Raw genomic sequence first — 16458 nt, forward strand, 5'->3', positions numbered from 1 at the left:
ACTTGTTACTACACTATCACAACACCAGAGTCAAGTACTGGACAATACTACACATATATACTTGTTACTACAGTATCACAACACCAGAGTCAAGTACTGGACAATACTACACATATATACTTGTTACTACACTATCACAACACCAGAGTCAAGTACTGGACAATACTACACATATATACTTGTTACTACAGTATCACAACACCAGAGTCAAGTACTGGACAATACTACACATATATACACTTGTTACTACACTATCACAACACCAGAGTCTAGTACTGGACAATACTACACATATATACACTTGTTACTACACTATCACAACACCAGAGTCTAGTACTGGACAATACTACACATATATACTTGTTACTACACTATCACAACACCAGAGTCTAGTACTGGACAATACTACACAATTTCTAAAGACAGATTTCAGAAGCTACGCTGGAGAAGTTCTTGGAGTTCAATGAGTGACGAGAGAAGGATGAATGGACGCTTCAGCTCTTCACTGATCCTTCTCTCTGTTCCACCACGAGGTCTGGTTCTGAATATCTGATCATCTAAACAAGAGAAGAAAGGTCCAGCCATGGAGGAGGAAGGGCTTGTTCTGTGTCTTTACTGATTGTTTGGCGCTGAAAGCAAGAGCAGAACTTCCATAATTGCTCCTTCTGATCTCCTGTGAGGCACTGCCTCTCGCTGGAGGACGACGGCTGCGAACGTTCGCCACTTTGTTGTGCAACATCCTCCGAACACCAGGGGCGAGACCGAACAAGTCTGTTTCTGCATCTTCAATCCTCGAGACTGGATGGACTCGCTCGTGCTTCAAACACACGCTCGTGGATAAGAAGTGAATCCTCGGCTTTAATTAATTTATGTTAATGTACCTGCTCCGTACATTATATCAGGCTCCAATTGAAGTGAAAATGGAAAGCGGTTCAGCTTTAATGTCTTTTATTGTGTTCCGGGTCGATAGTGTGGACGGAGCTCAGGACGCCGGGAAGAGACTGACGTCGTCTTTGTTCCACGAATATCATGTTTTAGCTTTGATCGTTAAAGTTGACTGACCGTCCACACCTTCTACTGTTTGAATCCTTGAATAAAGTTGTTTTTATCCACGAAACACTGTTTTAAGATCATATTTGTTTCTTTTTCATTTTCACAATCACTAACTAGATTTAGTCCTAATTTAACTTGAAGAGTGTTTCAAGGGCTGCGAGTTTAATTCTTCTCTTGTTTGACAGTTAATGACTGACTGAGGTGGAACTTATCCAGCTCATCATAAGCCTCTCAGTTCCAGCACCGTGTGTCGGATCAACTACACTCCGGTTCATGGTGTGTTTTATAGTGTTTTTTCTCTTGTTTTCTTTCTTGGTTTTTATTTCTTCCATGTCATGGTTCGCTTCATGTGACATCTTTGTCTTTTTTGAGTCCAGCTACTTGTGTTTCCCTCACAATAAACATGGAAACATAGTTTCTCTCACGAGTCGAGAAGATCGACGCAAACAAATGAACGACAAAAGGTTGATAGAGGAGGAAGAAAAGAATCAAATGTATTTAAATTCCATTAACCTTTAGTTCCTGTTGTCAAATTAAAGGCATCTTAAGACGTGAAAACACTAAATGTGTCACAAAATTGATATTCTCTGGTGCAGAGATGAATCATCTGCTCGATGGAGAAACTTCGCTGCGTCTCAATGAAAACATCAAATCAGAATTCATGCCTGAGGTGGAAAATATTTTACAGGTCAAATGAGACTCAGAATGTCTTTCCCTTGATAATTCTTTTAAAAGTGGTTTCACGAGAAGGTCTCGAGCAAGACTGTAGTTTCAAGGATGTTTTTGACGTTCACCACAGGCGTGACATCGACGAGACGCTCACAGACTCAACGCTGGTATTCTGGGGAGAAGTTTGTCTGACGACACCTGAACGATGTGAAAGAAAGATCTTACCGAAGAACGCCAGTCGCCCCGTGGCTGTGTTTCTGCCCATCTTGTTCTCGGCCACACACTCGTAGCCGCCGGTGTCGTCCTGTTGGAAGCTGGGAATCTCCAGCACAGCGTTGGCGTACTTCATCTTCACTTTACTGGGGAACGGAACTCCGTTGGCTCTCTTCCACGTGATCTCTGGGACTGGGCTGTGGGAGCAGAACAATGAACGAAGGAGCAGCGAGAAGTGATTGTGTTGAGTTTGTTTTATGTGCGACTTAATACGTTTGTGATAGAGCAGCGAAGAGTTGCAACAAACAATCAGGAGAAGGAGAATGTGGGCTCTTTAAGGTTATAACACACAACAGAAAGATCTAGTCTTGGAAGAGCGGGTTTAAATTCCAACAACAATAAAGAGTGTGATTCTCGCGGCGATCCCTTCCAAGGCTCTTCACTGCGAGCGAGGCTCAGTTGTAAAAGCCCAGGTCTTCATATGGAACGTAAGGAGGCAGATGATTGAAAAACATGCTTCAAGGATTCCAACTTACTTCCCGAGAGCGAAACACTCCAGTGTGACTGTTGATCCTTTAGAGGCGGGTATATTGTCTGGGAAATTAACTTCTATTTTGGGCTCGTACTCGCCCATCACTCCTGTGAAGAGGAAGGACGAGTCAGTCGTCCATTATTCATGGTAACATGCACTCGACGACACACGGCAGATCTGCTCTCTTTATGTTGGAAGAACAGGGACAATTTAAAAGTCATCTGATGCAGCACTTAAGACCAGAGTTATCGTAAAGCTGGAGCATCTTCAGCGACTCTGCCTTCCTCACCACTCCGAGCTGACAAGATCACACCAGTGTGTGATGTTAAATGAATGCAGCTACACAAACACAACACTGAGTGTGAACTAACTGCTGCTGCCGCACAACATCCACTGTAATGCTTCATGTTTAATTCATGGTCCATTCTCTCTTTCCATGAAAGACCAGAGACGCCCGTGAATCCATGTGAGGCTTTTAAAGAGAGTCGTACGAGAGTCGAGTCAGCAGAGACGACATCGGACGCTTTGTTTGCTGGACGACACTGAGCAACAACTCTTGACTCCACGAGCGTCAGCACTCTTGACTCCAGCGTGGAAGGAAACCAGTTCATCTTTACAGTCATTTAACATGGATTTTTCTCTCTCACTAACATTTTGCTTTTTTAAGCATCTTATCTAATTATTTTTTAAATTATTTAATTCAATCAATTTACATTGACATGTACAAATGTTTTTTCTTTTGAAAAAAATGTAATTAAATAGAGAAGAAAATATTTTAGCGTCAGTTATTAAACAATAATAACTGATTAAACAATAATAACTGACACGTCAATTGATTGGTTTATTCCAAAGTGAAGCTTTTATCTGGAGTCACTTTTATACCAACATTATTATATTTCATTTAAAAGGCTATGAATTAAAAAACATAGAACCATTATTTTGGAATTATTTTAAAAATAACATCAAACTATGCGTAAAAGAAGAAATCCTTCATTAGAGAATATTCACATTTTAAATCAAATATTCAATAAAATCAAATTAAACTATTAAATATAGAAATAATGGAATTCAATCATTGCAAAAAATACCATCGATTCATAGAAAAAAAAAATATTAAAGTGAAAAGAAACTAATTCTGATGACACTGGAATGAAAGCTGGTTTTCCTACCGTCCGTCCTGAGGATCAGGGACGTGGGTGAACTCTGAACTTTGCCCTTGGTGATGCTGTTCATCACCACACACGTGTAGTTGCCCACGTCAGACGGCTCCACCTTGGCGAAGTAAAGGTTTCCCGTCTGTTGAGAGACGAAGCGACGATTGTCCTGCTGAACAAAGTAGGGGTACTCGTTGAAGACCCAGGCGTACGTGAGGTCTGGAAGGAAAAGACAAACTTGAGGTTAGAATGAAAAAGAAACACTCATCGATCTCTAACATGTTCTCGTGATAATAGTGTTATTTTTAAATGTATTTAGTTGAGAACAAAACAAATGGAAAAAAAGACAGTGATTCAATCATTGATAAAATCCATCAAACGAGACGATAAACAAATGATCCTCCTGACGACGAGTCGCTCGTGTTCAGAGCTTCTTCGTCAAATGGGTCGATGTTTCAATTATTCCTTCAGTTACTCCGGGACGGGAAGTCTAACCCGGAGCTGGGAATAATGAGATCTTTACCTCCTGAGGAAGTGGGTGTTCCACAAAGCAACACGACTCCTTGTCCCTCTCGCACTGACACGGCGCTTCTGGTGTGGACTTTAAAATGATCCAAGTCTGAGGAGATGAAGAGAAGAATCAGGAGGACGAGCTGCAGGCTCCACGCTCGGGAAAACATCGACGAGACGAAGAAATGTTGAGAGTAATTTCGATTCAAACAATCTCTGGACGTTAATGTTTGTTTAGACAAACTAAACTCAGGACATGTTGAAGCTACATCGTCCTCCAGAGCAGCGTATCAACCAGAAGCTGTTGGATTCAATCTGCTAGGATTATAAAAGTCTTCTCTGTCTCATGTTCTTCACATGTATCTCGTGTTCACCGGCGTCACACAGTTGAAACTAAGAGCTTCAGAGAAATGATTCACACAGAATATAAATGTGTGATATTAACTCTCACTAAATGTCAAGTTTAAATCTTTATAAACACTTTTAGCTTTTTCATTAAAGAAGCTTCAAGTGTTGAAATGAAAAAGTACAAAGTAAAAAGTATTTGATTGTTTTCCCATTTTTCATATTAAGATGTTTCTTTGTTTCTTTTTTTAAAAGCTATATTTCCAACAAGATGTTGTTCAAGTGATGATCTCTAAGGTGATGTTGACCTCGTGTCAGTATCTTTGGACAGAAGGTTCAGTCGTGTGGAGATCCTTCAAATGTACGTTAAGGAGCACAAGCTCCGTGTATTTCAAAGAAATAAATCTCCAAACATGTTCAAGGGAAAGTCTTCATTTCTCAGGAGAGGTTCTCGTCCCTGCTCTTGTGTTTCAAGCACGATTTCTTTATTCGTCTCTTCAAGGCCAGTGAGAGCAACACCAGCCTCTTCTTCTCTGGATTCTTTCTTATTTCTAAACTCAAGACGTGGTGGAACATGTTTGGTCTCTTCAGCCTCACAATAAAACCTCGGAGGCTTTTCTCTGCTGCTTCTCAGCTTCTTCAGATCCGTGAGAAGAGAATAAGATCAACACACGTGAGGTGATCACCAGGAGTTGAAGAACAGTGAAGAACATCAGGATCAAAGTGCTCCTCACACCGATGGTCACACTCTCACGTTGAACTCACAGGCGAACTGCAGGCCGGCTCTCCTGCTGAGCACGGCGCCCGCGCTGTTGTACGCCATGCACTGGTAGACGCCCACGTCCTGGTCCCGGTCCAGGCTGCTGATGATGAGGTTTCCCCCGGACAGACGCCGCCGTGGATCCTGGGCCAGATTGATGAGCGTCTCGTTCAAGAGCCATCTGTGGAGAGAGAGAGGGTCGCCACCAACGCCATCAGTCTCTGGAAACACCTCCTTCTCGCAGAAGAACACGCTGGTCCAGGATCAGGTCCAGAGCTGCTGCTGACTCAGTGTTTGTTGAGATGTTTCATGACTTCATGAGGTTTTATCTGCTGCTTTTATCTGGAGGTCAGTGAACATAACGTCCAATAAATAAACGTTAAATATTAAAGATTCATGATTGAAACTGTTTATAACATATATTAGGGTTTGATTCATGTGTTTATTAAAAATAAATCTATATTTTGTGTATATTTGATGGAAGTTAAGGCAGAGTAATGTATACATTTATATTTATATTTATTTCATGCACTTTTTATTCTTCTCAGTTTTTAAGACGGGCTCAAGGAAAGGTTTAACGAGTCCAAAGTGTAAAAAGAAAATCCCTGATTTGAAAAGAATCACATTTTCAAAACTTGAAAAAGATATTCATACAAATGTATTGAAGATGATGCCATTGAAGAAACGTGTTTATATTGATCAGAATGTAAATGAAGGATGATTTTAGTTGATTATTTACAAGTATTTTTTGTTGGTGTTGCTTCTTGACATGATTATCTCCATACAATCGTGCTGGTGTCACCAGAACTGGTGTCGACAGAACTGGTGTAACCAGAACTGGTGTCGACAGAACTGGTGACACCAGAACTGGTGTCGACAGAACTGGTGACAACAGAACTGGTGACAACAGAACTGGTGACAACAGAACTGGTGTCGACAGAACTGGTGACACCAGAACTGGTGACAACAGAACTGGTGACAACAGAACTGGTGACACCAGAACTGGTGACACCAGAACTGGTGACAACAGAACTGGTGTCGACAGAACTGGTGACAACAGAACTGGTGTCGACAGAACTGGTGTCGACAGAACTGGTGACACCAGAACTGGTGACAACAGAACTGGTGACAACAGAACTGGTGACAACAGAACTGGTGACACCAGAACTGGTGACACCAGAACTGGTGACAACAGAACTGGTGTCGACAGAACTGGTGACAACAGAACTGGTGACAACAGAACTGGTGACAACAGAACTGGTGTCGACAGAACTGGTGACACCAGAACTGGTGACAACAGAACTGGTGACAACAGAACTGGTGACAACAGAACTGGTGACACCAGAACTGGTGACACCAGAACTGGTGACAACAGAACTGGTGTCGACAGAACTGGTGACAACAGAACTGGTGTCGACAGAACTGGTGTCGACAGAACTGGTGACACCAGAACTGGTGACAACAGAACTGGTGTCGACAGAACTGGTGACAACAGAACTGGTGACAACAGAACTGGTGTCGACAGAACTGGTGACACCAGAACTGGTGACAACAGAACTGGTGTCGACAGAACTGGTGACAACAGAACTGGTGTCGACAGAACTGGTGTCGACAGAACTGGTGTCGACAGAACTGGTGTCGACAGAACTGGTGTCGACAGAACTGGTGACACCAGAACTGGTGTCGCCAGAACTGGTGTCGACAGAACTGGTGTCGACAGAACTGGTGTCGACAGAACTGGTGACACCAGAACTGGTGTCGACAGAACTGGTGACACCAGAACTGGTGTCGACAGAACTGGTGACACCAGAACTGGTGTCGCCAGAACTGGTGTCGACAGAACTGGTGTCGACAGAACTGGTGTCGACAAAACTGGTGTCGACAGAACTGGTGTCGACAGAACTGGTGACAACAGAACTGGTGTCCACAGAACTGGTGTCCACAAAACTGGTGTCCACAGAACTGGTGACAACAGAACTGGTGTAGACAGAACTGGTGTCGACAGAACTGGTGTCGACAGAACTAGTGTCGACAGAACTGGTGAAAACAGAACTGGTGTCCACAGAACTGGTGTCCACAAAACTGGTGTCCACAGAACTGGTGACAACAGAACTGGTGTAGACAGAACTGGTGTCGACAGAACTGGTGTCGACAGAACTGGTGACAACAGAACTGGTGTCCACAGAACTGGTGTAGACAGAACTGGTGTCGACAGAACTGGTGTCGACAGAACTGGTGACAACAGAACTGGTGTCCACAGAACTGGTGTCCACAGAACTGGTGTAGACAGAACTGGTGTCGCCAGAACTGGTGTCCACAGAACTGGTGTAGACAGAACTGGTGTCCACAGAACTGGTGTCCACAGAACTGGTGTAGACAGAACTGGTGTCGCCAGAACTGGTGTCCACAGAACTGGTGTCCACAGAACTGGTGACAACAGAACTGGTGTCCACAGAACTGGTGTCGACAGAACTGGTGACAACAGAACTGGTGTCCACAGAACTGGTGTCCACAGAACTGGTGACAACAGAACTGTCGACAGGTTCATCCATGATGTGCAGACGCGTCGACTCTCACAGCTCAGGTCAGGTCTGTCGTTCTTGGCAAACATTATAAAAGTCGTTTGAATTCGAAGCATGTTTTTTAAGAGCAGTAATAAAAAAACATCTTCAGCGCCTGTGAGCAGAAGATCTTCATCTCCATCATCTCTCCAGCAGAACCACATCCTCACTGTCTCGTTACATCAAACTAATGTTCTGCTGCTCCTGCATCTGATGAGACTCCAGCGTTTAGCAACACTGAGATCTTTCATCGCCTGCAACACCAACATCAAACCACAAGATTTGCTCCATCGCTTTGTTCTTTTTCTCTCCAACCAAGAAACACTTTTGAAAACCTGTGGTCGATTCAAACTCAAGAATCTTGTTCTCTCGCATTAAAGCCCTTAAAACAAACCACTGACCACTTCATGGACGGTTTTCATCATTTTCTTCTGAGAGCGAACAAGTCTTTCCTTCCAACAGTCGACTTTCAAGTCAAGTGTGGTTGAAGGACTGCTGGGAAATGTTGAGTTCCTCCTCCAGACCAGAGGCGTGTCCAGGTCTTTGAGAGTCATGGCGTCTTGACCTCTGTGTGACCTCTGTGTGACCTCTGTGTGACCTCTGCAGATGGATGAACAACCAGTGGGTTCATGAGCTCGACGAGCGCCGGAGCTGCTGAGGAGTCAGACCGAGGTGAGTACAGTCGGTTTCACTCCTGGATGCAGAGTTTCATCACCTCCAGTGCGTCAAAGTACAGTCAGACTCACAACTACACAACGTTCAACAATTCAATTAGCAGCAGAAACACAAACGCTTTTGTTTTCACTTGTGCAGGAAAATCATTGATATGATTCAGATCAGCTGTCAATCATTCATCACTGATGGGTTCAGAGAAATTCAAGTTTAAGTGAAAGACATGGTTTAATAAATTGTTTCAATATCTGCCATTAAAAGTACAGATTTCACAAGAATAATGAATAAACATTACATCAAGTATCATGTTTCATGAAACAGCTGATGTTTTAATGAAACAGCTGATGAAGTTTCATGAAACAGCTGATGAGGTTTCATGATACAGTTGATGAGGTTTCATGAAACAGTTGATGAGGTTTTAAGGAAACAGTTGATGAGGTTTCATGAAACAGCTGATGAGGTTTCATGAAACAGCTGATGAGGTTTCATGATACAGTTGATGACGTTTCATGAAACAGTTGATGAGGTTTTAAGGAAACAGTTGATGAGGTTTCATGAAACAGCTGATGTTTTAATGAAACAGCTGATGAGGATTAATGAAACAGCTGATGAAGTTACATTAAACAGCTGATGAAGTTTCATGCAACAGCTGATGAGGTTTCATGATACAGTTGATGAGGTTTCATGAAACAGTTGATGAGGTTTTAAGGGAACAGTTGATGAGGTTTCATGAAACAGCTGATGTTTTAATGAAACAGCTGATGAGGATTAATGAAACAGCTGATGAAGTTACATTAAACAGCTGATGAAGTTTCATGAAACAGCTGATGAAGTTACATTAAACAGCTGATGAGGGTTTTTCAACAGTGGCCTCTAGTGGCCTCTGAGGCTCACAACACTGTGTCATGACACATCATGAGCTGCTGATGTTTTCTTGTGGACACGTTTTCGACTCTCGCGTCTGATTCATCTTCTTATAAAACACTTCATCAGTTTGATCCTCAATCATCCTCTTCTTCTCTCGCCTGATTTTACTGAAGCTTCGAGTCACTTTGATTTCAATCAAACTGAGCCAAGATTCGTCTCGATGTGAACCACGAGTCAGGAAACATCGCTACACTTAGATATCGCTTTATTTTGATGTCGATTTTTAAAAGCACAGAATTGATTTTTTTTTCTTTTGCCTTGAAATCATATTTGATTTTCTATCGTCGACCTTTGATGGTTACACTGATGCTTTGATGGTTAGACTATTGAAGTACAATTTAAGTGCAGATATTTGAGGAGTTTCAGGTTCATTAGATGTCATTACGACAATGAAATCCTGTGAGATCCCGGCGATGACTGAGGACGAGAGGATACAGTGAGTCCAGCAGCTTTTAAAGCTGATGTTTGGACATATTTTAGTTTGAAAACAAATGAAAGCAGTTACGACTTCAAGAGTCATGTGGTCTGTAAATACTACAACACCAGAGTCAAGTACTGGACAATACTACACATATATACTTGTTACTACACTATCACAACATCAGAGTCAAGTACTGGACAATACTACACATATATACTTGTTACTTCACTATCACAACACCAGAGTCAAGTACTGGACAATACTACACATATATACTTGTTACTACACTATCACAACATCAGAGTCAAGTACTGGACAATACTACACATATATACTTGTTACTACACTATCACAACATCAGAGTCAAGTACTGGACAATACTACACATATATACTTGTTACTCCACTATCACAACACCAGAGTCAAGTTCTCAACAATACTACACATATATACTTGTTACTACACTATCACAACACCAGAGTCAAGTACTGGACAATACTACACATATATACTTGTTACTACACTATCACAACACCAGGGTCAAGTACTGGACAATACTACACATATATACTTGTTACTACACTATCACAACACCAGAGTCAAGTACTGGACAATACTACACATATATACTTGTTACTACACTATCACAACACCAGAGTCAAGTACTGGACAATACTACACATATATACCTGTTACTACACTATCACAACACCAGAGTCAAGTACTGGACAATACTACACATATATACTTGTTACTACACTATCACAACACCAGAGTCAAGTACTGGACAATACTACACATATATACTTGTTACTACACTATCACAACACCAGGGTCAAGTACTGGACAATACTACACATATATACTTGTTACTACACTATCACAACACCAGAGTCAAGTACTGGACAATACTACACATATATACTTGTTACTACACTATCACAACACCAGAGTCAAGTACTGGACAATACTACACATATATACTTGTTACTACACTATCACAACACCAGAGTCAAGTACTGGACAATACTACACATATATACTTGTTACTCCACTATCACAACACCAGAGTCAAGTTCTCAACAATACTACACATATATACTTGTTACTACACTATCACAACACCAGAGTCAAGTACTGGACAATACTACACATATATACTTGTTACTACACTATCACAACACCAGGGTCAAGTACTGGACAATACTACACATATATACTTGTTACTACACTATCACAACACCAGAGTCAAGTACTGGACAATACTACACATATATACTTGTTACTACACTATCACAACACCAGAGTCAAGTACTGGACAATACTACACATATATACCTGTTACTACACTATCACAACACCAGAGTCAAGTACTGGACAATACTACACATATATACTTGTTACTACACTATCACAACACCAGAGTCAAGTACTGGACAATACTACACATATATACTTGTTACTACACTATCACAACACCAGAGTCAAGTACTGGACAATACTACACATATATACTTGTTACTACACTATCACAACACCAGAGTCAAGTACTGGACAATACTACACATATATACTTGTTACTACACTATCACAACACCAGAGTCAAGTACTGGACAATACTACACATATATACTTGTTACTACACTATCACAACACCAGAGTCAAGTACTGGACAATACTACACATATATACTTGTTACTACACTATCACACCAGAGTCAAGTACTGGACAATACTACACATATATACTTGTTACTACACTATCACAACACCAGAGTCAAGTACTGGACAATACTACACATATATACTTGTTACTACACTATCACAACACCAGAGTCAAGTACTCAACAATACTACACATATATACTTGTTACTACACTATCACAACACCAGAGTCAAGTACTGGACAATACTACACATATATACTTGTTACTACACTATCACAACACCAGAGTCAAGTACTCAACAATACTACACATATATACTTGTTACTACACTATCACAACACCAGAGTCAAGTACTGGACAATACTACACATATATACTTGTTACTACACTATCACAACACCAGAGTCAAGTAGTGGACAATAATACACATATATACTTGTTACTACACTATCACAACACCAGAGTCAAGTAGTGGACAATAATACACATGTATACTTGTTACTACACTATCACAACACCAGAGTCAAGTAGTGGACAATAATACACATATATACTTGTTACTACACTATCACAACACCAGAGTCAAGTACTGGACAATACTACACATATATACTTGTTACTACACTATCATAACACCAGAGTCAAGTACTGGACAATACTACACATATATACTTGTTACTACACTATCACAACACCAGAGGCAAGTACTGGACAATACTACACATATATACTTGTTACTACACTATCACAACACCAGAGGCAAGTACTGGACAATACTACACATATATACTTGTTACTACACTATCACAACACCAGAGTCAAGTACTGGACAATACTACACATATATACTTGTTACTACACTATCACAACACCAGAGTCAAGTACTGGACAATACTACACATATATACTTGTTACTACACTATCACAACACCAGAGTCAAGTACTGGACAATACTACACATATATACTTGTTACTACACTATCACAACACCAGAGTCAAGTACTCAACAATACTACACATATATACTTGTTACTACACTATCACAACACCAGAGTCAATTACTCAACAATACTACACATATATACTTGTTACTACACTATCACAACACCAGAGTCAAGTACTCAACAATACTACACATATATACTTGTTACTGCACTATCACAACACCAGAGTCAAGTACTCAACAATACTACACATATATACTAAACGCGTCTATTAAACACCTTCTCTGCTGCACATCATGGGTTCGAGGCAACATTAGAAGCTGCAGGTTCAGTGTAAAGAGCAGGTTGTCGGGTTGAATCCGCCTCAGTGAGCAGACTGTGTTCATCTCCTTCCATCAATGACAGAAGTAGTAGAAGAAAGAAAACAGGAAGGAGGAGAAAAAGGGGGAGGGAGTCTCACATTTACACTTCAAGAGAGGAGAGCCCGGGGCGGACGCAGACTCCACCGGCTCATCTCACCTTTAATCACAACACGTTGATACCTGGTCCGAGCCGGCGCAGGTGAATAATGAAGCGAGTCGTCGCTCGAGTCATTTCATGGAGTCATAATCAGACGAGTCGTCCTGCTCATGGATCATTAAGATGCTGGACGTGTTCCTCACAGATACGATCAGCAGAGACCAGACAGCGATCGCGGCGTGTTCGTCAATACGAATTAGCGGCGGCTAATGGCGTCGCTGTTGGTGTCGGTGTGCAGACGCCGTGTTTACCTTCGCGGCTCAAACCATAACGATCCGAGCAAACTTTGGGCTTTTAATCTGTGGTCAGTATCGACTCGGAAGAAAAGAAGGTTTTCATCAAATATTAACGATTGTTATTGTTATTAACGTGTTCTTTTCCTTCAGATCCAAACCTAGAGAGTAAATATATACTTTATGTAGTACAAGGACTTTTATATACATTCAGTGTAAAGAAGTACTTGAGATTTTATTATTATTTTTGAATTCTGACATTTCTTTAGAACGGACAGGATTTAACAATTGAGAATAATTTGTTAAACCTTCAAGAAAACAAGTTGATAAACGTTTCTTCAGACCAGAGGATCAGTTACGAGGAGAGAAGTCAGGATTTAAAATCGATATCATCCAAAAACACATGAAACCAAATGAAGTCTCGGTGATTCACGGGAACAGGAAAGTTGAACTTTAAATTCCTATAATTCTAATTTATTTCCTCTTCTTCCTCGTCTTACTTTCACCTGCATTTCTCTCCTCAACAGACGAACTGAAGATGTTTGTTGTTCAGGTTCAGTTTCTTCAGCGACTAATAAAAGAGTGAAAACAAACAATTATTACCTTCAGTCTTTTATTCAGACACGTTTGTTTTATTTCTTCTTCTTACACCAAACGATTCTCCTCAATATTCTCCTCACGTTTGAATTGACACTTTGAATGAAGCAGTGGTTGAAGTTGGCCTCGACCCAAGGTTTCCACCCACTGAGAAGAACCTGTGAGATCTTTTCCATGAAGATTATACAAGCCTGGTCGCAGCGGTGCGTTCAGGGGCAGTCGGGAACTTTCTGTGAATGAACTCTGACAGGATTGAAGTCAAAGTAAGAAGGTAAAAGATGTCGTGACTTCTCTAGTCTGTGTTAGTTAAACCACATCACAGATCAACCTGGAGATGGTTCTAGTCAATTATATTATTACTTATTAACTTATTACTAGTTTTATTCCAAACACACTCAATTAAAGTTAATGTTTTTCTTCAAAAAATCATTTTAAAATAAGAAAATAATCCTTTTTTTATTACTTGAGAGTGATTTTTTCAACGATAAAACTGCTCATTTTAATGATTACACAATATATGTTTATATAATAGTCAGATGACAGCTGCCTGTCAATCACACGACCTTGACTTCCAACACTAACCTGTAAAATGTTCAACAGACACAATTGATGATTTTCAAAATAAACTACGTTGAGTTTCCTTCATTTTACTTCACAACAAGTGAGAAAAGTGCTGACATCAGCAACACTGGCTCTGTCTGTTTGTTCTTATTTGTGTTTTATCACCTTTTGAGTGACAAGTTCAGTCTCGTCCTCCTGTGACTACGACAGGTTGAAGGTCAAACGCACATCCATGTGACAACAATGGCACGTCATGAGTCATGAGACATGAGTCATGAGTCATGAGTCCGATGCGAGATGGTGTAAGAAAAGCTTGCGCACCTGTACTGAGGAGCAGGTGAGCCGCGGGCGTCACAGGTCAGCGTGGCCTCCTCCTCCATGGAGTCCACTGGGATGAACAAGTCTCCTGGTTCCATCCTCCATCGTGGGCCGTGGAAGGATCCGCCGTCCAGACTCTCTGTCAGGACGAAGATCCGAGGAATGAAGCGTCTGAGCCGTAACTTGGAGTCACTTGACATGTTCTCACAGAAGAACCGTGAGGAGAACTTCACCAGACAAACCACAGAGAGGACTTCACCAGACAAACCACAGAGAGAACTTCACCAGACAAACCACAGAGAGAACTTCACCAGACAAACCACAGAGAGAACTTCACCAGACAAACCACAGAGAGAACTTCACCAGACAAACCACAGAGAGAACTTCACCAGACAAACCACAGAGAGAACTTCACCAGACAAACCACAGAGAGGACTTCACCAGACAAACCACAGAGAGAACTTCACCAGACAAACCACAGAGAGAACTTCACCAGACAAACCACAGAGAGAACTTCACCAGACAAACCACAGAGAGAACTTCACCAGACAAACCACGGATCTTCAATCAAAGCTCGTGGGATCACGACCTTCATGTTGACCTTGTTTAACATCAGACTCAGGATCTTTGAACTGCTTGGTTCTGACCCGCACGTCTGTGTGAGTCTCTCTTCAGAAATCATCTCTGAGACCATGAGTCGCTGCAGGAGATGTTGAAGATTCTGAAGGAAAATGTTTTTAAATCCATAATGAAACGAGCAGGAAGTGAAGGATCGTCTCCAGGTCGTGAAGCTAAAATAATTCTTCACGTTCACTTCTTTAACCAACGAGGAAGTTGAATCTTCTGCTGAGAGTTGAACTCACAGACGTGTTGACCAGGATCATCTGATGAAACTTCACTCCAGGACTTTCATCCAGAGCTGGAGAAACCAGTCAGGAGGTCCAGATATGATGGAGTTTGTCAGTGACCACGTCTCTACCGGACTGTTTGTGACCTGCAGGGGGCAGTAGCTCTCACTTGAAACATCTGTTCAGAGGGCACGAGGTCAGGGGTCAGACGAGACGTGACCCCTGACCTGTCGTTTGGACGACACGACTACTTGAACAACTGCTCGTGGAAAGTTCTTGAACTTCCAGAGTCAAGAGGCAGAAGATATGGAGATGATTTAGGGACGTTTTCTGAAGAAAGATCTTTAGTTGTGTGAGGAAATTCAAGAGTTCAAAGGTCATAACAGGTGCTGGTCATGTGTTCTATGAACCAGAGAAGATTACAGAGCAGGCCCCTCGATCAGGCGAACTAAGTGGGGGCCGATCTATGGAGTCAGAGCCTGAGGATCAGGTCCACGTACAACTGTTGTCAAGACAAGAGGGTGACCCGGGTCGAGTCCGTCATCGCTGCCCTCACATCATCATCATCATCATCATCATCATCATCACATCAACACATCATCTATCGTTCCACACCTGCAGGAGTCGTTACGTTGAAGAGTGTCTCACCTGCCAGACAGTCGATGATTGACAACAGGAGAAGCTGTTTCCATGGCAACGTCATCGTTTACAGCCGAGGGCGACGAGACTCTTATGACACTTGAGAAGATCGACCTGTGAGGAGCAGAAGAGACATGATGGATGAAGATCAAGATGTTTGTCTCTGACGCCGTTATTGATGAGAAGATAATCAATATATTGATGATAAGATAATCAATATACTGATGATAACACTAATCAATATATTGATGATCAGATAATCAATATATTGATGATAAGATAATCAATATATTGGTGATAACACTAATCAATATAT

At 41.5% G+C, this 16458-nt stretch overlaps 1 protein-coding gene across 1 annotated transcript in view; it reads right to left on the minus strand.

The window, feature by feature from the left end:
- cntn3a.2 (contactin 3a, tandem duplicate 2) overlaps positions 1–16458 on the minus strand; it is a 57734-nt gene that overhangs the window by 27778 nt on the left and 13498 nt on the right. The window contains exons 2-8 of the mRNA XM_087781398.1: positions 16152–16256; positions 14659–14794; positions 5242–5417; positions 4145–4240; positions 3637–3840; positions 2472–2574; positions 1948–2132 (exon numbers count right to left, since the gene is read on the minus strand). Coding sequence (XP_087637524.1) covers positions 1948–2132; positions 2472–2574; positions 3637–3840; positions 4145–4240; positions 5242–5417; positions 14659–14794; positions 16152–16206 — 955 coding nt within the window. The 5' untranslated portion in view covers positions 16207–16256. The remainder of the gene's footprint in view (positions 1–1947; positions 2133–2471; positions 2575–3636; positions 3841–4144; positions 4241–5241; positions 5418–14658; positions 14795–16151; positions 16257–16458) is intronic.

Source organism: Callionymus lyra, chromosome 19 (assembly GCF_982586985.1).
Source record: "Callionymus lyra chromosome 19, fCalLyr1.hap1.1, whole genome shotgun sequence".
NCBI classification, from domain to species: Eukaryota; Metazoa; Chordata; class Actinopteri; order Syngnathiformes; family Callionymidae; genus Callionymus; species Callionymus lyra.